General features: G+C 34.7%; 1 protein-coding gene across 3 annotated transcripts; it reads right to left on the bottom strand.

The window, feature by feature from the left end:
• Nucleotides 1-448: 448 nt before the first annotated feature.
• On the bottom strand, nucleotides 449-22,463 carry LOC143237180 (vinculin-like). Of its 3 annotated transcripts, none has more exons than XM_076476160.1 (3): nucleotides 22,146-22,463; nucleotides 7,362-7,501; nucleotides 449-2,578 (listed from the first exon to the last, which is right to left on the bottom strand). In XM_076476160.1, exons 2-3 carry the CDS (start codon nucleotides 7,470-7,472, stop codon nucleotides 2,519-2,521), a joined length of 171 nt encoding a protein of 56 aa, XP_076332275.1. In that variant the 5' UTR covers nucleotides 7,473-7,501; nucleotides 22,146-22,463; the 3' UTR covers nucleotides 449-2,518. The 3 variants fall into 3 exon arrangements, with proteins under 3 accessions (XP_076332275.1, XP_076332282.1, XP_076332289.1); XM_076476167.1 differs by having other exon boundaries at nucleotides 22,142-22,435; XM_076476174.1 differs by lacking the exon at nucleotides 22,146-22,463 and adding an exon at nucleotides 8,091-9,659.
• Nucleotides 22,464-25,430: the final 2,967 nt, after the last annotated feature.

Genomic DNA, 25,430 nt, shown 5'->3' with positions numbered 1-25,430 from the left:
GCATTGTAACAGTTGCATGGAATAACAGGTGAACTTCACTACAAAAAATATAGTTTAAAACACATTTTAAAACCCTAATTCTGTAAAATTTCACTAAATTAAAACAAATTTTATTAGTACTTAAATTAGTAAATATAATGCTTATTTAACATTTTCTGAAGTATGAAATTAACTCTAAAATCATATATACTTATAATTCTGAAACTTCAATAAATTGTAAAATAGCGGACAACCAGGCACATACCTTTAGAGTTATGCCTTTTCAAGTTTATACACAGTTACAGATTAAAATGACATATTTAATTTAAAATTAATTTTTTAACATTGATGTCAATATATTTCAGCATTCAAAGCTGAAAACTTACTGAGCTTTAAAAGAGATATAAAAACTTTGAAGTAGAAAACATTACTATTTGAGAATTACAACATTAAAATTTACAAGTTTTTTTAAGATATTATAGATCCCTTTATTTGATAAACATCGAAAATCCAATATGATTAGTCGTTACATTTGTTACTGATGTGACTGTAGAATTTTCTAATAGTAGTTTTAACATATATATTTATCAGGTAAATATTAAAAACTAATCTCAGTAATACTTCCAGTTATCTGAAAGAATCCAGTGATTTTCCACTTCACAGATTTTCTTTAATTTTGTAATATCAGAGAGTATCAGCTTCAAATACTGGAATATGTTGCAAACAATCCTACCCTCCAAAAAAATAGTATTTGTGTGAAAAGGAGAGTTATAATGATTTAAATTTCAGTGTCACACAACATTAATAGACATCAATATGGCACTAAATAAAAAACAAACTACACGTAGCAGTATTACTGACATATTTTGATTAAAAAATATCATTATTACATTCTTTTATCAAAATAAAGACACATTTTCAAACAGTGAATAAATAAAAACCTAAACTTTGAAGTCTGATAATGTACACAACTTTTCTAAAAAAAAATGCTTAATAAATTCTAATATCACAACAAGGCTTTCCTTTTCTTTTAGGATATTTATACCACTCAATGGCTATTATTTTTGTTTGAATACACATTACTAATTTCAACTTAAAGTATAACTGATTGTAAAACTCCTTGGAAACATTTTGAAAGAACTGATAACAAGTAATGTACTTTTAACTGAATTATAAAGTTCTTAAATACAGTGGAACGCTGTTAAGCCGCGGTATTTGGGGGGTTAATCTGCTTAACCGCGGCTTAAACCTTTGTGACTGAAAAGCCGAAGTCGCCAACAGCTCCGCCGAGGAGCCTCATCCGGGCCATTGCATGATCATTATAATATTAACGTATAGACTATTCAGATACAATTGACAAGTGCCGTTTTAACACAAACGACCAATGCATTGCGATGGTTCGCTTTTCCCTGTAAAATTTCGTCTTCCCGTGTTACATGCGGGCCGCCATTTTAAATCTCATGGTAGCGATATTGCGCAGTTGCATAAATTATTAAATCCTCGTTCACATTTGTCATGTCAGTGTCAACGACAAGGAGAGTGTGAGAAACTTTAAAAAGCCAGGTAGTAGATTTAATACAACAAAAATTTTGGGACAAGACTTACTACAGCGGCTTAAGCGATTTCGCGGTTTACTGGTCTGCGGCTTAATGGTGCTCCACTGTAACATACAAAAAAGGAAAATTTAACAACTGTTTGTTTTTTACTTTCAGCTATTGCAGTTATTTCATCACTTTTATAAAACTATACTTGATTCATTTATATGGTTCCAATTACTTGCTTCACTTCAAAAGTAAGTACACACATAAAAATTATAATATGGTATGTAGCTAGTGTTATGTAAACACTAAAATATCATTCCCTTGCTTGAAAGAAATTCCTTTTAATTTAAAAGCAACCAATAACCCAAACAGATACAATAACTTCTAAGTTCATTCTTTCTATAAAAAATATATAATCTCCTGCAGAATACTGGTAGCAATAATTACAATATGCAAAATAACCGTTTAAAAAATAAAATGTATGCATATGTACATTATTCAAAGTGAAGAAGTTATCACTCATATACCACAAGAGTGCATTTGTTGTACTATTATTCTAATTTTAAATGGACATCATTCCAATTTTAGTTACTTTTATTTAATCTATAATTAATTTTCGAACCAGTTATAAATAACAGATACACATCAACCAGAAGTACATAGTTATTATATTTAGCTATTATTACATCATTTGCAAATAAAGAGGTTAATTAGCTTCAAGATTTGAAACACTATTAGTGACATTTCATCAGGATGATGTTTGTCTAACATGTTAAACAAGACTAACCTTAGATATATAAAAGCCAAAACATCACTGTTAATTAATCTGTATTTCAATTCTGACATCCTTCAGTTTGAAACTAAATTTCACACAATGAAAAATAAAGAAATATTGCCAATACCAACTGATGTAAAACCTGATAATTTTTTAAAAAACATAAAACACAATATAAAAATAAACAGATGTGAAATTAAACCAAATTTTTAAATTTCATAAATCACTTAGAATTGCAGATACTCCTCCTTTTTTCTTCAGGAACTAGAAATTCTCTGGCAGACTGGTAAATGATTTAATTATATTTCATAACTTATTTTTGTTTAATAAATAATATTCCCTCATAACATACAAGTTTCAAATGCAGATACACATCAACTATTATTTTGATCAGTTTTTGTATTTCATCATGGTTTTTACTTAAAAGAATTGTGCATAATACTATATTTTATTTATTTATGTCAAAATAATTCTGTCAAAAGCAACTAATATACGTTTAGACAACCTATATTTAATCACGTTTACCTTTTATGACCTGTAATTGTTTGGTGTCAATGTGCTTTTAATTTGTCTGTAAAAATTAATGTTACTGTACCTTTTCTTCATTCTTTGGACATAAAAATAACAAAAAAAGATATTATGACTGTATAAGACAAAAAGTGAAGACACAATTTATTAATATTAACTTCCAATCAAAAGTTACCTACTTACACCAAATGATTAAAAATTAACTTTGTAATGAGTATAGTTAATTAAATGCACTTTTCTTACAATTTCACGACAAAGATTAGAATTTATGTTTCATCAGTTGAATATTAACACTTTCTTACACTAAAAATGTATTTCCACTAATACATACCTCCTTTCACATTTATAGCTATTGCTCAACTGCCAGGGTTTCTTCTTTTCCATATCTAAATGTTGGTCTGAAATTTTCTCACTTTCTCCAGTCTTTTATACCACTCAATTGCCCTTGGCAATATTTATATTGTTCAACTGTCCACCTGAATCAATGCACTCTCTATCCTTGTACTATAATGTAAGCACTTCATTCACATAATGTTATTACTTTTTCAAGAGTGACTCCATGCCAGTCTGGCTCTCAGTGAGGAGGAAGGGAAGGAGAGTGTCAGAAGAGGTAAGTATTACTGGAAATAAATTTTGAATTTAAGAAAATGTTAATTTCCAAGCTATACATACCTCCACTCCTGCTTATAGCTAAAACCCTGAACTTAGTTCCTGTATTGTGGGTAAAACTGTACACATGTGATCGTCACTACAGGCCTGCTCCAATCAGACAGCTGAGGTTCCACTATTCAGGGAGGAATTAAGCAGTCTTGGTCCCTATATTTCACTCTGGTGGTTATGGCAATTGGAATAAAATATATACATGTATACTTATATGCAGATCCCAATCTGTAGCCACAGAGCGATACGTTACGAGCCACCAGAATCACAACAAGAAAGTCTGCAACACCTGAAGAGGCCTGAAAGGCAACACCTCAGGCTCAGAATGATAGGATAATGTACATCTTACCCAACCAAAAGAAAGAGAACTTATCTGATCTGGATTTATGAACATTCATCCTCACTCTTCAACCATGCAGGCAAGGAATTAGAAAGACATGGAACAACTGTGCTCAATCAAAGATCCAGAGTGAGAAAATCTACATTCAGAATTATGAGGAGATAGTAGACCATCTTCCATGAACAATGTACTGAATCTATATTAATCAAACAGAAGAGCCAATGCACAGTACAACCAGATAATAAAGCATCAAATCTCAACCAGTATTACGAGTAGGCTAGTGTTACTCCAACCAACATCTGGGCCCCAAGACTGGAGGAACACATTCTAACACTCTGAAGGAAAAGCCCTATCCACCATGCCAGTAACTGAAAACCAGGTGTGGTAAGGACACCATAGTTCCAGTAGTAGAACCTGGGGGGTGATGTGCATTGGGGAGCCCTGAGGAACAGTGCTCTGGGAATAGTGCAATAAGTGAACCAGTTACCTAAGTTTTAATTTAAAAGTAAACCACTCCCAATTTATTCAGTCCAACAATGAACATATTCCATTTAGGTTTTACTCATGATAGTCCATGAGAGTTGGTCAAGTATAGTAAATAATTCCACTCAGCTGCAAGGTGGCCTTATGTAACATATCATTTCTACAGAGCTTGTTTGCAATTTGTATAAAGTATATTGAAATACTGGTTGCTGGTGTGGAATTGGTTGGACAAAAGTACATTGTCTGGGCAATACTTGTTACAGAGTAGGATCCAGTGAAAAAGCAAGAAAGAAGAAAAAAACCCTGTAAAGTAAAGAGACGAAAAATGTAAAAAAAAATCCTTAACCTTCCTTACAATCTAGCTGATGTGGTCAACGGTCATGTGGCACAGGCAAAAACCCTCAGAGGATGAAGTTACCAGATCATTTAAATAATGTGTGAAAAAAGTAGTAGTAGAAGTCCACAAACCAGCCAACAAAATGTCCTCCAGCAAGAAATTTAATTGAAAAACTAAAGACAGAGAAACATGAAGAAGACAATAAGATGCAACTCCAGAAGTTTTCTCTCCTGCAAAGATAGCCGAAAATTAGCAATATGGATCAATCTGTGAACCCACATTGTCAAGGAAATTATGGATAAATTTAAACAAACTGAAGGATCCCAGTGAATAAAAAGTCAACGTCTATCATCTCAAAAGAACTAGTGCAAGCCATGCACACTTCACAGCCCTGACTGGACATAACAAAGAACTGGGTCAGAGCAGTCATAGAGGTGAGACGGATTTATCCCCTTGTTTGGCTGCCAGTAAGAGTAAATAAGTAGAGTGATAAAGAGCCCTGTTGCAAACAACTCTAACTGATGACATCAATAGCCCAGCAAAAACAAAAACATGCACTCTAAGGGAAAGGTGATACATAGCACATGAGACAAATGGCTGGAATAAATGTTGAGACAAAGCATGTAATATTAACATAATAACCCAGTTTGTTAACTGAAAAGGCCTTTTGGGACGAAGTATGCAAAACAATTTAAGAAGGCTGGATAGCATTAGAGACTCGATTTCTTATGTTTAGAGCATCAAAATGTAGTCTGTAAAGATGCCTTATATAAAGCAATTGTAGTTGAAGCTAGACCTATGTTAAAATCCAGGTCAAAAAATGAGATATGGTTTTTAGATATAGGCAAACAAAGTTCAATTTCATTACGATATACTATTTTTGATAAGTGTGCCATTTTCTTTGATAAATGTCTACTGTGGGTTTACAGAGAGATTGAAACAAACACAAAGCAGCTTAGAAGTTAAACTTCAACATCATTCAAAGGACCTTATAACTTCATGCATAATGCTTGAACTTTAGAATGTTTGGGTGCATAATGTTTGATCAAGGTTGCCTCAACAGAGATTGCCTAATAGGAAGACACAGAGAAGTAATCCCATCCAGTCTTGAATAACTGTATCTATTGCAATGTCTGAAGATGAGGCCCCAATGATCAAAATGCCTGTAGTTGAGGATTCCTATGAATAGCAAATGCAGTAATGATCAGTGTCATGAACTGAGAACAAATCCACCAGAAAAAGCACACAATAGACATCCATTCCATCAGGAGCATTTGATTTGCTACCAAATTTATTACACCTAGAACATGGCAAGCGAGAAGGCTGATATGCGCTCCCTTGATGGGAAATGCAAGGTTACTGCTGTGGAATTGTTAGAGTGAAGAATGACAATTTTTTCCTTAATGGATCTAGTTTTTGAGACACTGCCCTTATAAAATACTGATGCAAAAAAAAGTTTCATCACCCAAACATAGGCCTTGTAATTCCTGACTGTTGATATATGCACCTCATACCTGCAGAGAGGCATCTGTGAAGAGATTAATTTTGGAATGAGGTGGTAGTATAGTAACACCTATGATAGTACTATTCCACCTGAGGTCTAAGATGTTGATTCTGAGTAAGGAGGCTGGGTGATCCACTGGATCACTCTTCATAATCCATTGACTGTGCAGCAACAACTGAAGGAATTGCTTGTGTGCTCATCCAAAAGGAATTAGAGATTCAAGGGATGTTCACATCCCCAAAAGATAGAAAGCCATCCATACAGTGGGAGAAGTAAGTAACAATCTGATTGCCAATTCCATAGCATGGAGCAGAATGGTCATCAGCTGAGCCTGACTTAAACCAAGTATCCACTCTCAAACCTTTCTGTCATCAAATGAGGAGAAAACTCAAAAGCAGTTGGGGAAAGTTCCAGAACCTCATACCTTCAACTGACTAACTGAAGAAAAGAAATAAGAGGTGGCTCATCCAAACTGACCTTATGAAAAGCCAACCTGGTAAATGAAAGTTCTAATAAAAATAAGTCTAATTTCTCTCCAGAATTTCCTGGATCATTGGCAGAAGCAGCCTCATAACTCCCCTGTACCATATATATGTCTCCATCTCACTATCAATCAGATCACAGTCAGTCTTAACTGAGAGATACTAGATAACAAAGTTGGAACAGGGGAGGTCTGATTAGCTTCTGTGCCAAAAGCAGTAACCTGATAATTCATGCCAATGAGCAGTGTGTCATAAAGATATTTTATACATATATACTGCACAGATGGGAAAGGGAGAAATTCTGACAGTTGAGTAATATCAATAAGTGTGAGAGGAGGTACTTATATTTTGGAAACCTCAATGTTAATGACATTTTCAGCTGTAAACCCAAGAATAGTTATATCTCACGAGATTCAGCCAGCTAAAAACATTGAGGTTAGTCCTAAATTCATCTACTGGGATAAAATGCAAAACCAATATGTAAAATAAAAGTATAATAATAAAATAATGAACTGTTAAAATGGAATTTTGACCATTGCATAGAAATTTCAAAACCCTCAAAACAGAAATGAACCATATGGAAAGGAAAAACTGTTAAATAAAAAAATGTGTGCTCATTAGAAAACTTAAAAAAACACAGTGCCTTTGAAGTAAGAAGTCAGTTCCAACACAAAGAATATAGTGTTTGGCTGCTGAACTGATTTAGTACTGATACCATGGCTGCTTACGTACCCAACGAACTTGAATTCCAGAGTCTGTACGTATCTTAATAGAAGCTGCTTCACAGGCTCGGACAGTTTCCTTCACACTCTGCATCAAGTTTTGGGCATTACCAACCAACATGTCTGTAGCTTCCTGATCTTCTTCAGTTCCTAATTTTTAAAAGATAAAAAAACATATTTAACATAAAAACAAATAATAAAATTGATTAAATAATTTTAGCTTTAATGTTAAGAATGTACAAGGTAACATATATTGGTAAAACAAAATAAGATGCCCAATAACTTATCACTCACATTGCTCAATAGTTCACACAAAACAATACCATTAATACTGTTCCACTTGAAGCAGATGTTATTGTGTAGATGGTATTTTAAGCTAAATAAAGCAAACATTTTACCTATTCAACTGTATAAGTAAGATCACTCTATTTTCTAAGTAAACACTTAAGCAACTTATTGAGGATTTTGATCCACTTTTACTTATTTTTTACAAGTCTTAAAACCAGTTGAGAAGGAGATCACTAACACATTACAAATACACCAAACCAACTCATATTGGACATAAACTTGTCAGTTTCATTAACAAAATATGTAATGAACTAAAATTATACAATGAATACTACTTTCGAAAACAACAGTTAAGTCATAAAATGGAACCAAAGTAAAAGCAGCCACAGCTGAAAAATACTCTCCAGATACAAGAAAAAGATAACTGTTAAATTAAGAAGTTAATTCTTACCTTAATGCAGTGGTTTCCCAACTAGGGGTGCGAGATAACATTTCATTTTTTTTTTTTGTTTATATTAAGGGTACTGTCCTATATATTCAAAAATTACGTTCTATTTTTATTTCTTATTTTTCTTGTTACAGATGTAGCTTTTTACCTTGTTACAATAAACTATCGTTTCTACCGTCACTGGCGCAGACCGATATCTTAATGTACAACTGTAAACAAACAACACACAAAACATAAACGTGACCCAAATACTCGGCACAACTAATTAGGTTACATTTGTGAACACCGGCTTAAAGTGTTTATTATTTATTTATGTTATGTATTCACGTGATCGTGACTCGAGAAACTTCCAGAAGTATCCAGAATTAACCGATGACATCATGTAACATATATTCAAGAATGTTCTAGAAAGTTTTGCAGAGTATGTAAACCCATGCATGATGCTATGGTAGTCAATGCATTGTTGATTCTGTGTTCGTGCAAAAAAACTTCATTATGTCAAAGAAAAGGAAATGGAATGATGATTATGTGAAGTTTGGTTTCACTTGCATCGGAACAACTGAGGATCTGCAAAAACCCCAGTGCATGCTTTGTGATAATGTCCTTTCAAATGCAAATGTGAAGCCATCTAAGCTGCAGGAACACTTCAACAACCGGCATGGTGGAGCAGCTGTTGCAGGCTATGATGTTCAATCGTTGAAAGGTAGAAGAGCCCGTTTTGATTCTCGAGCAACCCTTCCAAAATTAAGTTTTATATCTACTGACAAACTACTGCTGATGGCTTCATACCAAGTGGCATATAAAGTAGCCAAATCAAAGAAGCCCCATACAATTGCAGAAGAGGTGATCAAACCATGTGCATTAGAAATGGCAACAATTGTTCTGGGAAAAGAAGCCTCAAACAAGCTTAAATTAGTGCCGTTATCAAATAATGTTATTCAAACCGAATTGGTGATTTGAGTTCGGACATTTTGGACCAAGTTATCGCAGATATCAGGGCTAGTCCCTTGAAAATTTCTCTCCAATTTGACGAAACAACTGATGTTGCAAATTGCAGTCAACTCATTGCACTAGTGAAGTATGTCCATAATGGTGCCATATTGGAAGATTTCCTGTTCTATGAAAATCTGAAAACAACCACAAAAGGAAAGATGTCTTCCAGTGTGTGAAGGACTTCTTTGCGAAATATGATTTAGATATCCAAATCATTTGTTCTGTGTGTACCGACGGTGCCCCTGCTATGCTAGGAAATAAATCAGAATTTTTTACACTGATGAACCAAGAGATTCTGCACTTGCAATATGCTCGCTATTTTCTTCATCGACATGCTTTGGCATCAAAAAACATTGCCTCCAAAGTTGAAAAAGGTCCTTGACACTTCTGTGAAAACCACCAACTGGATTAGGGGTCGCTCTTTAAACCACTGCCTCTTCAAGTCGTTTTGTGAAGATTTTGAAAGTGAGCATTCAGTTTTGCTTTTCCACACAGAAGTCCACTGGCTGTCATGTGGGAGAGCTTTAATGAGCTTCTTTGAACTGCGAGAAAAAGTCAAAACTTTTCTGAAGGAGCATAACTATGATTTACCCAGGGGGGAAATAGAATCACAATAATTCAACCAAATTCTAGTGTATTTGAGTGATATTTTCACTCGTATGAATGACCTGAGTGTATCTCTTCAAGGGAAAAACATAAACATATTGAAATGCAGCGAAAAGTTAAATCCTTTCAAAGAAAAATTACACCTTTGGTGTCGATGAGTTAAAAGAGGGAATGTTTCAAATTTTCCATCACTCGAAGAAATGGTAGGTGAGGATGAGTCTCTAATTCCATGTGTGTGTGAAGAAACTGGGGATCATTTGGAAATACTATCAAAGTCATTTGATGGATATTTTGGAGAACTCAAAACTTCTGAAGAATAGATTATGAATCCATACTCCTTCAATTTGGATAAGTCGGATGATGAAGAACTGAAGGAAGATCTTATTGAACTGCGTACAAATCGAGTTCTTGAAATGCAGTTTGAAAGCAAAACTTTAGAACAATACTAGTGTTCAGCAATGGACATGTTTCCAAGACTTTGTAAAAAAGCTCTAAATGTGCTCATCCCATTCATGACAACATACTTATGTGAGTTTGGATTTAGTGCTCTTTTGTCAATCAAGACAAAATCTAGAAATCACTTGGGTGCACAGGCGACTTGTGGATTGCTATCAGCAACAAAGTGCCATGCTTTGAAAAACTTGTAAGAAATAAACAGGAACAAAAGAGTCATTAAATTTAAATTGGCTTATGAACACTTGAACATTTTAAATTCAAAGAAATTTCATTTCATGTATGGATGAAAATTTATTTTTTTTGTAGGCCATGTAGGGTTAACGCAACTTTTAGTTTGTTGTAATATTTTTTCTTTTCCAAATGTTTCGTTTTCGTTTATATGTCATTAAAAACTAATTATAAAAATTTGTTTTGGCCACCTTCACCTATATTCTTAAATAAATAATTACTGTGAGGGGTGCAAGAACATATTAAATTTTTTAGGGGTACGGGGCATAAAAAAGGTTAGGAACCACTGTCTTAATGAAAGAGAGCTTTAGCATTTCATGGATGACTGATTAGATCATTTCACTGCTAATAAACAAATCTGGATATAATGTACAAAAATTAACTATATAAGTATTAATTTTGAACATTTTAATACATATTCAAAGTCTTTTGTACAAAAAAATTGGATTTTGTAATTAAATATTTTCACTAAAGATTTATCTATGAATGCACCAAATCAGAGTGCAAGGTGTTGTCATGTTAACATTAAAAATATATTTATTCATTTTACAGTTTTCAAATTTTATCTCTAAGATCTCCTAAATGAATACCAAACTTTTTTTCAGTAAAACTTTGTATTTTATCTGTTATTTTCTCAACCCTAGCTCCATACAAATTCATCAATTTGATAGATCTCGTAGCCACCACAAAAAATACAAAATAAATCTGAATTACCCTTTGTCTTACAAGAGCAACTGCACTTTGTAACAGAAAACTACAATTGTTTATCTTAAGGTTCATAACAGCCAACTAGTGTTTCAACTTAATTTACTGTTTTATTGACCCTTGAATAGTATCTAACTATTAATCCCATGATGGCAAGCTGTAAATCAGTCATTCAGCAAATGCATAGCACAAGTTGTACTACTGAATGGCATAACACATGAACATATCTTGTAGAAAAACTTATCATTATTTTCATTAAATTAATAAATTAATCTTATCTACCCTAAAATGTTTCTAATTTTTACATTTTAGTTACTTTTATAATAATCAATACATAAATACACATAAAAAACAAGAAATGTAGTATTTAAATTTAGCTTGGTTTTTTTTTTTTATGCTGGCCTACTGATGAATGTTAAGCCTATTTCTGTGTAAATATGTAACTTGTAAAGTACACAGTTTTTATTTAGTTAACGAATGCACATAAGAACATGGGGCATTATCATGTACAAAGCAAACATTGTCCTGTGATTATTATAATTTAACTGGTTTTCTAACAATGAGAGAAGTGCATAAAATAATTCCTTTAACTATTCAATTTGAACTATGTGACAGCAACTTTCGAGGTGAAGACCATAGAAATAAAAACTGTACTGAGAATTGAATAGCATTATATGTTAGTTATTAAATTAATATTTTATCTTTCTGTTGGTTAAAAGCTATATAATAGTAAACATTAGAGATAACTGTTGACAATTTAGAAAAGAGATAATGTCACAGGTTGCATATGGCAAGTGGGCATAGCTTTCTAGTTTGTGTCTTCATAAACAAAGGTTGAAAGCTATAAAAAAATTATAATTTGCCTTAGTAATATTTATACCATAATGCAAAATAAATGTTAAACTCAGGGGATCAGAAAGAGGCAATGAAAGAACAGTGAATGGAAGAAACAGTGAAGAAGGTGCAAATTGATGACATGATTCTCATACAAGAGAATACTAAGATTTATTATGCTTCCTTTTCAAATTAAGTTAAGACTTATAAAATGTTAATCCATACTACTAAAAGGACATTCCAATATTGACCCGTCTAAGTTATTTCGCCTAGTGGATGATACACTCATAAAATTATCAATGTCCTGTTCCGACAATTGGTCAGACTTCTATAAATTTGCATAATATTCTGTAATATAGTCCTGTAGATTTTGTTGGTCATTGACACTCCTCATCTACTAAACTATTTATATATGTATTTTTTCCTGTCTTTGGTGTTCAACTCTGAAAAAGTATTTGGAACTCTTTTCACCTTCTTTGCTCTTAAGAAAGCACCTGCTGTTTTCTCATATTCAATTCTTTTTATTTGTTCTTCTAAGACCTTGATTCTTACAATGTTTCTGGCACGTTTGGCCTTCACTAGACACAAATATCATTTTGTAACCTTTTTTTTTTGTCGACAATTTTCTTCGGACAGAATATCCTTTTAAATATACAATAAATTAAATTAAATTTGTGTTTTAGTTTATCGTACCATTCCATCATCGAACTATATTTATTGATAAACTTCACTACAATATCAATAATACGATTTATCGTTCTGCGATACTCCTCAGTTGACTCAGCAGATAGTCTAATGTGGCTTTGTTATACACAAACTCGATACTCTTCGGTTGACTCAGCAGATAGTCTAATGTGGCTTTGTTATACACAAACTCGATACTCTTCGGTTGACTCAGCAGATAGTCTAATGTGGCTTTGTTATACACACACTCGATACTCTTCGGTTGACTCAGCAGATAGTCTAATGTGGCTTTGTTGTACACAAACTCGATACTCTTCGGTTGACTCAGCAGATAGTCTAATGTGGCTTTGTTATACACACACTTGATACTCTTCGGTTGACTCAGCAGATAGTCTAGTGTGGCTTTGTTATACACACACTCGATACTCTTCGGTTGACTCAGCAGATAGTCTAATGTGGCTTTGTTATACACAAACTCGATACTCTTCGGTTGACTCAGCAGATAGTCTAATGTGGCTTTGTTATACACACACTCGATACTCCTCAGTTGACTCAGCAGATAGTCTAATGTGGCTTTGTTATACACACACTCGATACTCCTCAGTTGACTCAGCAGATAGTCTAATGTGGCTTTGTTATACACAAACTCGATACTCCTCAGTTGACTCAGCAGATAGTCTAATGTGGCTTTGTTATACACAAACTCGATACTCTTCGGTTGACTCAGCAGATAGTCTAATGTGGCTTTGTTATACACAAACTCGATACTCTTCGGTTGACTCAGCAGATAGTCTAATGTGGCTTTGTTATACACACACTCGATACTCCTCGGTGGACTCAGCAGATAGTCTAATGTGGCTTTGTTATACACACACTCGATACTCCTTGGTGGACTCAGCAGATAGTCTAATGTGGCTTTGTTATAATCACATTCGATACTTCTCGGTGGACTCAGCAGATAGTCTAATGTGGCTTTGTTATATATACATTCGATTTATGTTGTTATTGGAAAGTAAAATTTTATCTATCCGCGACTGAATATTTTTCTTTTCCATGTATATTGCTTCTCCGTGGGATGGAATTTTCTCTACACATTCACTAGTTTATATTAGCTCGTGCAATCTTACAAACTAATGAGGGATATATCGTCATAATAAGTGGGAGGATCTTTATTCATATGGTTTTCCAAAACGCAATTGAAATCACCCAGCAGTAATATTATATTGGTTTTAGGCAGTTTTGACAGCAATTATTAAAAAAAAATAAAAATAGGTATCGCATATGGGAAATATTCGGGCTGTAAATGTTCCATACAAATACTATTACGTTCTGTATTACAAAGTCTATACCCAACATACTATATGTATTACTAACTGTAATAACCATACTTTTCGAACTAATATAGATACCCCATTTCTATCGTCAACACAAAAATCATTACATATATATTAACATTCCATACGTTCTTAAACTTTGGAATATCATAACTGTTCCAGTGTGTTTCTTGTACACATAAGGTGTCATATCGCATAAAGATAAACCAGTGTTTCAACCTATTTATGGTATACTTACATTTACCTCCACAAATATTTAATGTTCATATGCAGACCATTATATATCGATGGAGGGCATTATTACTGTGTATAATTAACTAACTTCGTTTTCAGAGATATCTTACTCTTGATGATTTTATTTCTTTTCATTCGTTTACTCGTTTCGTCGGCAGTATCAAAGTTCTCTTTGATGTTTTTGTATCTTCCTCGTTCTTACCATTATCCGATAATTCAGACTGAACTATCATATCCGTCGTATAGTTTCAAACACTACCCATATATGTTGTCATTTCACTTCTCGCTTTAAAAGCCAGTACAGTATCTGTTACATTATTCTCGGCTTCGTCCATTAACTTTTCCTTACTTCCTACAAGTACCACTATCTCTCTTAAAGTGGTGTCCTGTACGTACACTAGAGAGATCACCATTCTGTTTCTTTATATCTTTTTCAATGTATTAATTACATCTTCCTTGATTTGTTTTATCAGAGTCATTGTTAATAATTTTTGCATTCTCTATAGGTCCTTCTTCTTGCATTCCAACTAGTTCAAGGCCACAGCCTATCACAGTCAAGTCACTACCGTCTTTGAATACTTTGAACGAGGGTGTTCAGGATTCTATGTGTTACAAGTCTTACAATAATAATTAATACATCTGGCTATATGTCCTTGTTTATTACATATGTAGCACTTCAATTCAGGGCAATCATTGAAAAGATGATTTCTGATAAACATAAATTACACACTTTATGTTGGTCTTAATAATGTTGTAATAACCAACACTTAATTCTTAATTTTACCACACAGCTCATTAGTTCTTCAACATTTTATACATATAGTTCTTTTGGTTGTACTTTATTTAATAGACTGCTTCACAAGCAGTTTTTTTTTCTTAATTTCACCATCTTATGTACCACTAATGAACACTGTAAAGGTTTTGCTTAACACAGCATTCAGCAACTTTTAACACGAACAACACTTTATCTATATACACATCTAAGTACGTATAAAAAACATTTGCTCATTTCCAAGAGGCATGGAATGCCCTGGTGGCCAGGGCCATCGACTAGTAATTAGCGGGACGTGGGTTCACATCCTGTCACCGATCGTGCTAAACTTTACAGCCGTGGGGGCAGGGGTGTAAATCCTGGGGGGGGGATGGGGAGGGTACACCACATTCATTTTAGGTGGGGGGGTATGGTGCATACAATTATCTCCCTTACAGTGGTCTGTTGAATTGTTTTATTGCATCACAGTCATACAAATTGTGTGTTTGTTCTTGTGATTCTCGTGTTTTTACCAATCGAATTACATAATTAGACCTAGATGTAGGCTTTTTCAGTAGCCGAAATGTACATCTTTAATATAGACGTGCTTCTATGCTTTTCGATCTAAGCGATAGTTCGTAAGTATCAGTCAGTAGGCCTAAGTATACATGCAAGGCTTGCAAGCACTATCACAGAATCTAACTACGTCTTGTACGTAGTGTAAGATTAAGTAAAATTCTCATCACAACAGATTGAACAGAGCATGAAATTCGAAAATATTACTCCCAAGCGTAAACTCCTGTGATCTAGATCTAGCAGGCCATTTGTAGCTTGTAGCTGCATCAATCTTATGTGTATATTGTACGGTTTTCCTACGCCATTTGTTCTTATGAATGTCTAGCCGGTTTTATTGTCGAACGCCTCACTCTCCTTAGCTGCCGAAGTCGCTGACCATAGTGTACGTTTAGTGTACAGTTAACGACAGGTTCGGTACCAGGTGCTGGTACTTTATGGTAAAAGAACAATATATTCTCTTATTATAGATAGTAAAAATATTGTATTTTCTTGTATAATTAGAACACAAAAGGAGCTATTTCAACGGCATGAAGCCTCTACTCGAATTGTATTGCTAGTTTTTTGTTTAGGTGTTTTTATTTAATAGACGTGCTTATAGACATTATATCACAACGTGTTTGCCTTTTGATAAGCTTTAACAGGAATATAATATATTTGTGATTGTTTAAATATTTTTCGAGAAACTTGCGATTACTTGTGTTGTAACTAGCACACATTATTGTACCAGCGATGCCCAGGTGGTCAGTCGGCTCGATAGTCACTGTGAGGTTCGCGCGTTTGACTTAAATACATTGTACAGTTCAGTCCTACTTCCATTCTGTTCTACCTTCGTTCGTTGTACGTTAGAGTCTTTCAATAAAGACTGTATTTTAGCCTGTTGAGTCATCTGGGAAACAGATTCCAATTATGACAAGCAAGCGTCTGAAACTTCCCGATATTAGACAGTTCTGCAAGCCAGTTACTAGTACTACAAGTGACAATGCAGGTGCAGATAATCCAAAAAAACCTCAAGCAAAGAAATAGAAACTTGCCATACAGAGGAAATACCATGTTCATCAGAGGACGAGTCTGAAAATGCTTGTGCAACTATTGCACATCATGAACCACCAGATAGTTGTGAAACAAGTTTGTGCAGTAATGAAAAATCTGAAACTCCACAGAAAGAGTATGGAAAGCCATATCATACAGACGCATAACTAATACCACGACAGAAAGCAAAATCTCAAAATATCAACTTCCAAGACAAGTGGTTTGATGATTTCCCATGGCTGCACTTCGACAATCAGACTCAAAAAGTCATATGCTTTCATTGTGCCAAGGCAGAAAATAGAGGCCTTTTTAAATGGAAATTGGAGGCCAATGGAATGTACCTTCACATCTGCCGGTTTCTGCAACTGGAAAAAGGCAAAAGAGAAATTCAACGAACACTAATTCCCCTCTCAGCACAGATTCTCTATATCTCCAGAAGGTTCACTTGATGTAACTCCAGTGACTGTTCAGCTACACGATGGAAAAAAAAGAAGCAGCAGGAAGAATGCAAAAGAAGTCTAGCCAAAATATTCAGAAGTTTAGGTTTCTTATTGCGTAAAGGTTTAGCATTACGTGGACATACTGATACGGAGTGGAACTTCCTGCAGTTAATGAAGCTCCTGGAATAGGAAGATTCTGAGTTGACGGCCTACTTGTCAAAGAAAACCACATTCACATCACCCCAGGCTCAGAATGAAATAATGGAGATGCTCCTCAAATACTGAGGAACATAGCACACGATGTGCAGCAAAGTAAAATCTTTGCATTAATGGTTGATGGCACTCAAGATGTTACAGGTGCCGAACAGGAAGCAATATGAGACATTTCTTGGATTGTACAGTGTTTCCAATACAACTGGTGAAACAATATCCTCGACTATACTTGATGTACTGACTAGACTCAATTTATCACTGTCAGGATTAAGAGCACAAACTTATGATGGAGCCGCTAACATGAGTGGTGCGTACAGTGGATGCCAGGCAGAAATAAAAGAGAAGCAACTATCAGCTTTGTTTTTTCACTGCGGAGCACACAAGGATAATTTAACAATACAACATGCAGTTGAAGCTTGTGAATGTGTTCTAGATTCTATCCAGTGGGTACATGAACTTGATGTCTTGCTTCAGAGGTCAGGCAGATACAGGACAATCTTTGAAAATATTGTATCGTCAGATAGCCACAATGGTCCAGTTAAATACATCCGCCCACTGTGTCCAACACGCTGGTTGTTCCGCCTATCTGCAATTACATGTGCTAATGATCACTACAGTGACATTGTTGATTTTCTGTCTGAATTAGCAAATGAAAAATCAGATGTAGCAGTAAAAGCACGAGCTCTGCTAAACAGATTTGACAAAGAAAAGACAGTTTTAGGATTGTTGATGGCTCAGAGTCCATTAGTTGCATTAGAGGAACTAAACCATGCATTCCAAGCAAAATCAGCGACAGTATCTGGCATGATTGAAGCATCTGCAATGACAGTTGAGCAATTGCGGGTATTGTGAACAGAGGAAAATTACACCAAGATATTTGATGAAGCTGAGAAAAAAGTAACCTCCCTACATCTGGTGCCTGTTGAACTACCACGCATTCGCAAACCCCCCAGAAGGATCACAGGTGATGGCTCAACACACCATTGTGCAACAGCTAGAGATTACTACAGAAGCCAATATTTTGAATTTGTGAACACAGTCATAGAACACCTGACTACTATATTCAATGCAGATAACAATGACTTGAGGCAATATCTGGCACGTGAGAACATGATCACATGTGGCAAAATTGACAACTCGGTTATAAACTTCTATCCTGAAATCTATGCACAACGGCTCGAGTTTCAGTTGCCCATGTTCAAAGGAACAACAAAAGCAGTATCTCTGAAAGGTGCGAAGGATGCTTACTGTAAAATGCACGAAACAAACCAGCAGATGTTTAGTGAAGTGTTTCTTCTCATGACAATTTTGCTTGTATGTCAACTATGTATCAGTACCACCTCAACCATGTGGCAGTTTGTCACACTCATAAAGATGAGGTCGACAAGATAAATATGGAAGAGCTTATGAGAGAATTCATCAATAGATCATCACAAAGGTGGTCCACGTTTGGGAACATGTAGACTAAAGGACTAAATGAATCTTTCTTCAATGAAAAGTATGAATAATTATGTGCTACATAGTATTGATGTGTAATTTTCAAGAGTTCGCAAAGACATTTTAATTATTTTTTATCAAACAACATGGACAATTTTTCAGTAGATATAAACTTATCAAGGGTAATTACTAATGTTATTAATATCTGAAAACGTAATTCATGTAATGAAAGTTATTAGTAACCTTGTCAAGTATAATGGCCATCTTTTATACTGTGCAGTGTGCAGGAATAAATTCATGTGGCAGTTAATTTGTGACACATTTGTTTTTATTCTATTAACATTTTGAAAACTGTTCACAACACCTCACTTATACAGACCTACATGGAAACCTTGAAGTATCGTGGCAACAAGATTACTCTGTGACTTGTGACTGCATGTTTACAGCTTTTAGATTCACGTAATCAGAGATTACCAAGTTGCAAATTTAACAGTCCACATAAGTGGTTGCAAAAAGTCATCCCCCACATTGGGTGTTAAAAATCTACGCCCCTGCTGCTGGCCGAAATCTTAAGGCAAATGAAGTTAAAGAAAAAATATGCATTTTGCGTTATTAGTCTCAACCATTTATTTCAGTTGAGCTTCAAAAGATGAAAATAAGAAAAGGGAAAATAAAAAACATTTTACCATTTAATGGGGAAAATGTGAGCACTATGAAATTAGCCTAAATACTAGTTGGTCAGACGTTTAAGGCTATACTGAAACAAAGCGTTAATCGCTAAACACGTAACGAAATTTAGTCATTTGTGTTCAAGCATTAGCATTGTCAACATCTCCCACTGACACTTCCTGTGTTACATTGGGTAAAAACATGGTAAAGGCTAAAAAAGTTGACAGTGTTTGAACGTGACAGAATTGTCGAATTGCAAAAGCAAGATCTCTCTCAACGTGCAATCGCTGGTGAGATTGGGCGTAGTAAAATTGCTGTTGAAATTTCTTAAAAGACCCTGAGGGATACGGAACGAGAATTGCAAGTGATTGGCCCAAGAAAATTTCGCCGGCGTTGAGCAGAAGGATTCGAAGGGTTGTCCGACAAGACACCAGCTGATCATCGAACCAGATTAAGGCCCTTACAGACGCAAAATGCATCTCAAGAACAATAAGAAAAGAAAGGCTTTAAAACCGGTAAACGTCTTCAAAGGTCACGCCTCCTTCCACACCACGAAACAGCTCGGTTAAACTTTGCTGAGAAGCACCAGACATAGGACGTAGAATAGTGGACGAATATTTTGTTCTCTGATGAGAAAAAATTTAACCTGAATGGTCCAGATGGCTTCCAAAGTTACTGGCACGATAAAGATATTCCACCGGAGACATTTTCTACACAACACAGGGAAGTAGGTTCCATCATGATCTGGAGTGTTTTCTCCTTTCATGGAACAATGGAGCTTCAGGTTATACAGGGGCGTCAAACAGCAGCTGGCTACATTGGTATGTTGGAAATAGCATCCTTATTGACTGAAGGCCCTCGTTTGTGTGGAAATGACTGGATCTTTCAGCAAGACAATGCTGCAATCCACAATGCCCGCAGGACAAATGAATTTTTCATGTTGAATAACGTGACTCTTTTGGACCATCCAACGTGTTTGCACGAACTGAACCCCATTGGAAATGTTTGGCGTTGGATGGCAAGGGAAGTCTATAGAAATTGACGTCAGTTCCAAACAGTGCATGATCTTCGTGAAGCTATCTTCACTACTTGGAATAACATTCAACCCAGCCTTCTGCAAACGCTTATATTGACCATGCCAAAAGGAATGTTTGCAGTTATTCGCAATGAGTGCCGTGCAACTCACTACTGAGACCTCTTGTTGGGCATTTCCTACTCTGCTAAATTTTTTTTTTATTTTCCCTTTTCTTATTTTCTTCTTTCGAAGCTCTACTCAAATAAGTGGTTGAGTCTAATAATGCAAAATGCATATTTTTTCTTTATGTTCATTGGCCTTAAGATTTTGGCCAGCAGTGTACGAAAACACTGATATTTCAGTATATAAGAACAGTTTGGACAGTGGAACGTAGCACTAAAACAGGATTTGAGTAATCCCTCGGTTTGACAGCATCTCTAACGAATCCGATAAACAGATTGCTCAGGAAATTACAAAGATTTTTTATGAGAGACATTATTCAACCGAGATTTTCTTCGGTGTGAAAATAATAACCCTGGACACATTGCAAACAATGAGCAAAATATTTATTTAATAATAAATAAAACTATATTTATTCTGATAATAAATAAAAATATATTTACTCTGATAATAAATAAAAAACAGATTATGTTAAATTAATCTTAAGAAAGCAGCAACAAAGAATCCTTTCCTCCTCTAGATAACGTTAAGTTGTCATCTTTTTTCTCGGAGGATTGACTGCAGCAAAATCAACACAATGATCCTCAAAATGGAAGGCCTTCTCAGTAGGTAAGCTAATGGGTAACCGAACGAAGAAAATGCTCTTGAATCTATAAGGTAAACTCGCTTACTTTGCCCAGTGGACTTCTTTTCCTTTACAGCATTAATCAGCTGTTACTATGAGTTGATGGAATAATACGCTAACAAAGGATACTCCATTGCTAACCAATTCAACATGCATGCTTCATCTAATGATGAACAGAGGGAATGTGAAGGGCAAAGAAGATTTCACCTACTGATGGGAACATGGTAATTAATTGAATGTAATGTTAAGAATTTTCTGGATCACTTATTGTCACCACGACAGCGCAGAAACTAAAGAATCATAACTTGTGAGCGTTTCTACAGTATTATAGAAGATAAAACATACATCATATGTTCGCATATCTCAAAATAATTTAAAACAAACTGAAATAGTGTAAGAACTGATACAAAAATAATTTATTATTTCTAAATGTAACTAATATACTTTAAAATAGAGTTGTTTTACAGCTATCCAGATTATTTTAAGAATTATGCTGCGAAACATGTTTCAGTTAGGCGTTGAAATTATTTTTTCAGCATAAATCATATCATTCTCCTAGTTGATTTCTACTATTATAAACTACAAATAATCCGCGTGCCGTAAAGTCACCCAATAGAATCCCTAAGCAAAAAAAAAATAAAAAAATCAAAGTAATTATTACGCTGTATTAAGCGCATATATATTAATAATACGCTGAAAAGGTCGTTAGGCGCAGTATGGGTATTCGATTAGCTATTTGAGAGTCGAGGATTCGAATTCCCTTCACGCCAAACATGCTCGCATTTTCATGATAGTCTCGTTCTAATGTAACAGTCAATTCCACTATTCGTTGGTAAAACAGTAGCCCAAGAATTGGCGGTGGGTTGTGATGACAAGCTGTCTTCCCTCTAATCTTACACTGCTAAGTTAAGGACGTTAGTGCATATTGCTCTGGTATAGCTCTGCGCGAAATATAAAAACAATCAAGTAAAAAGGTCGTTGATATTTCTTACATAACAATTCAAATATTTTTAAAACAGCAAATTTGTTTATATACACTACCTACCTACCTGGTCGTGTCAGTAAGTTTACACCGTACACGGCTCGAACAATCGCTACAAAATTTCTCCAGCTTACTTGACTGGTCTGTGTGTGTCTGCTTTTGATATATTCTGATAAAAAGTGTGTAAATTATATATAAATTATAATCAGGGTAAGTCTTAGTAATTCTAAGGCTTCAGACCGAATTCAGTAAAATGGGGCTCTGTAATGATTTGTTTGGTTGAACCTGAGTACAAAACTACACAATGGGCTATCCGTGCTCTGCCCGCTACGGATAGTAAAAACCAGTTTCTTGCGTTGCAACTCTATAGCAAGAAAACGAAAGAGTAGAATAATGCTTTTCAATGAATAGTTGTACATGATTCTGTTCTTAGAATTTCTAGAAGAAACCTAACAGCCTTTTTTACTTGTTTGTGTATTTTTTGTCTTTTTTTTTCCTACTAGCTTTTTTCTTTGCATTTTTTTACCTATATTTTATCAATATATAATAACGGACAATATTTCTAACTTATAATTTCTATAATTTAAGAAAAACTACAAAAAGACAAGGGCATAGAAAAAAGTACACTCGACAAACTACCTCTTATGAAACTGTCTTGCATAACAAGATTTCACTTAACATTTCATATTAATTCCCTGCTTCAGGAAACATTACTTAGAAAAGTCGTAATAGTATGACCTTCACGTGCAAACCAATAACAGGATACCACGTGACTTAACTCTGATTTAATTGCACTTTTGTCCCTCGCTGGTACAGCGGTAAGTTTACGGATTTACAACGCTAAAATCAGGGGTTCTATTCTTCTCGGTGGTCTCAGCAGATAGCCCGATGTTGCTTTGCTATAATTAAAAAACAAATGCACACACAGCTTAACTACGATTTTAATCATCTTCGTTGAACCAGGTTGTTCCTTTCTGACCAGAAATTATTTGAATTGCTGCAGTATTCTTGGAAAAAAAAAATATTTATAACCTGTTTTCTGAGAGAGTTCAGATGAAGCATTCGAGTGCAAAACCAGAAAGAAATAACAGCGACTGGAAGAACGACCAAATTCTTAAAATAATTTGATACATTGTTTTAGGGTGTTAAGCTTTATTTTATAAAATATAGAATCGATTGTCACATCTAACCAAAGCATCTTATTGTTGAAGGTATGTTATTTATACTCGTTTTTGTTGTTATCTTTGTATTTTTTTATATGAGTTCAGTTTTACAGTTCTCAATGTTTCGTCTGTTAAGATAAATAAATCGCTGAATTCTCAAGAGTCTGAAAGTTTGTTTACTCAGTGACTTCTTTTAAGTTGGAAATAAGCTACCATTACTAGAACACTCTGAAGAAAACTAGTTTTGCTGAAAAAATTAATGGTGTGAGAAATCTGGTCTGAAAATGCCTCATTTTCTTACAGTTTTTAAATCAGTAAATTGTTCACGCATAGTAAACTATTCTACAATTTAAAAAAATATTGTATTGCAACAAAGTACCGAATTTCTCATTTTGAAAAAATATAATTACCATTTTAAGTGTTTAAGCAACGTGCATAACTCATGCTCTAATCTAACTCGCACCTGCGACAATATTGCTCCAATTAGTTAGAATGGACTGCTTCGTCGCGGATAAGGTAACCCTATAGCATCATCTAAATCACATTCTATAGTGCTTATTCATTGTGTTTAGTCTACCTAAAATATGTTTCAGTTAAGTAACAGTGGTAACAGTGCAGATACCTTTTTTGAAAATGTGGCCACAAAGTGTTGTTGGTATATTGCGAAATCTAAAAAATTGTGCATCTCTCGTTCATTACAAGGTTTTGACAAATGCAGTAGCAGAAACCAATCCTACCAACGATTGAACTAACTAGCTGAAGGTTCATTATTACCATTGAGCATCAATAAATTGCCAGCAATAAGACCAATAACTGCACAATCTAGTGCAGTCTGAATTTCAAGGGCCTGGCATGGCCTAGCGCGTTAAGGCGTACGCTTCGTAATCTGAGGGTCGCGGGTTCGCGTCAAAACATGCTCGCCCTCCCAGCCGTGGGGGCGTTATAATGTGACGGTCAATCCCACTATTCGTTGGTAAAAGAGTAGCCCAAGAGTTGGCGGTGGGTGGTGATGACTAACTGCCTTCCCTCTAGTCTTACACTGCTAAATTAGGGACGGCTAGCACAGATAGCCCTCGAGTTGCTTTGTACGAAATTCCAAAACAAACAAACAAACAAACTGAATTTCAGTAGAAAACGACTCGGTGTCAACTTTATTATTGCGGTGATAACATACTATACTCCAGAGCACCTTATGCAATTAGGAGTCAACTGTATCTTCCATCTGGATAGAAATCCATACAGTATTCTGTTCATGGACCCAAGCTAGTCGACATGAGATGCTAGTTTGCCTTTCCCCCCTCTTTAACTGTAGTTGAGCTGTTGCAAAAACAAAACTATCAATTTCTGCAATAGATTTATCCTAAAGTCAAATGTTTGAACTAATATGGGTAACAAGTATCTCTCCTTTTTCCAGTAACGTTAACAAGAAAGCCTACTATGTGCTACTTCACGAACATCTAGCTCTATCCAGAGCAAAAGTTATAAACACTGGCAGTAATTTCACTTGGAATGTACGAACGACCCGAGTTTTAGTAGCTAGTATTTTAGTTTCTCCTCCTTGGTTGATATGGAGTTTGTCCTGACCAAATTAAATATAGAACTTATACATATTTCCAAATGATAGAAAATAATGCAGTAGAAGTTCAGAAAGTGGAACTTGTTTTTCTTTTTCTGCTGAAACAAATATCTATTCTAAACCAAAATATGCTCTCAAGCTAAACTGAGACCTCCCTCAACAAACACATTTTATAATGACTAGAATCTATAAAAATGTTTATCAATTTTTATTAGGTTATTGTATTAACACAATTACGTAAACTGTAAAACAATTTTTTTTTAGAATTAGATTTTTAATGTTGCAAATAATTTTCTATAAGATGTTGCACATATACAATTTGTATTAACCAAATTAATTCACAGCATATGGTAATTTAATGTTTATTGAAATATTTTACTTACGTATAGATTTAGTTCTTTAATCAATTAATTTCCACTGCATATTGAGTTTACTGTGTGAATATCATAAACTAACGATAAAGTCTGAATTAATTAACCAATTTTCTGAAACTAACTTATCGTAAAATCTTCAAAGTTTAATTTTGCAGTAAAATTATAGCGAGATTTTTTTCTGTTTGATTGAAATCGTATTTAGTTTTCGGACAAAAATATGGTTTTCTTAAAATACTTTT

Source organism: Tachypleus tridentatus, chromosome 2, assembly GCF_004210375.1.
Source record: "Tachypleus tridentatus isolate NWPU-2018 chromosome 2, ASM421037v1, whole genome shotgun sequence".
NCBI lineage: Eukaryota > Metazoa > Arthropoda > Merostomata > Xiphosura > Limulidae > Tachypleus > Tachypleus tridentatus.
The sequence above is the reverse complement of the archived record's forward strand: the minus strand, read 5'-3'. Positions and strand labels throughout refer to the sequence as shown.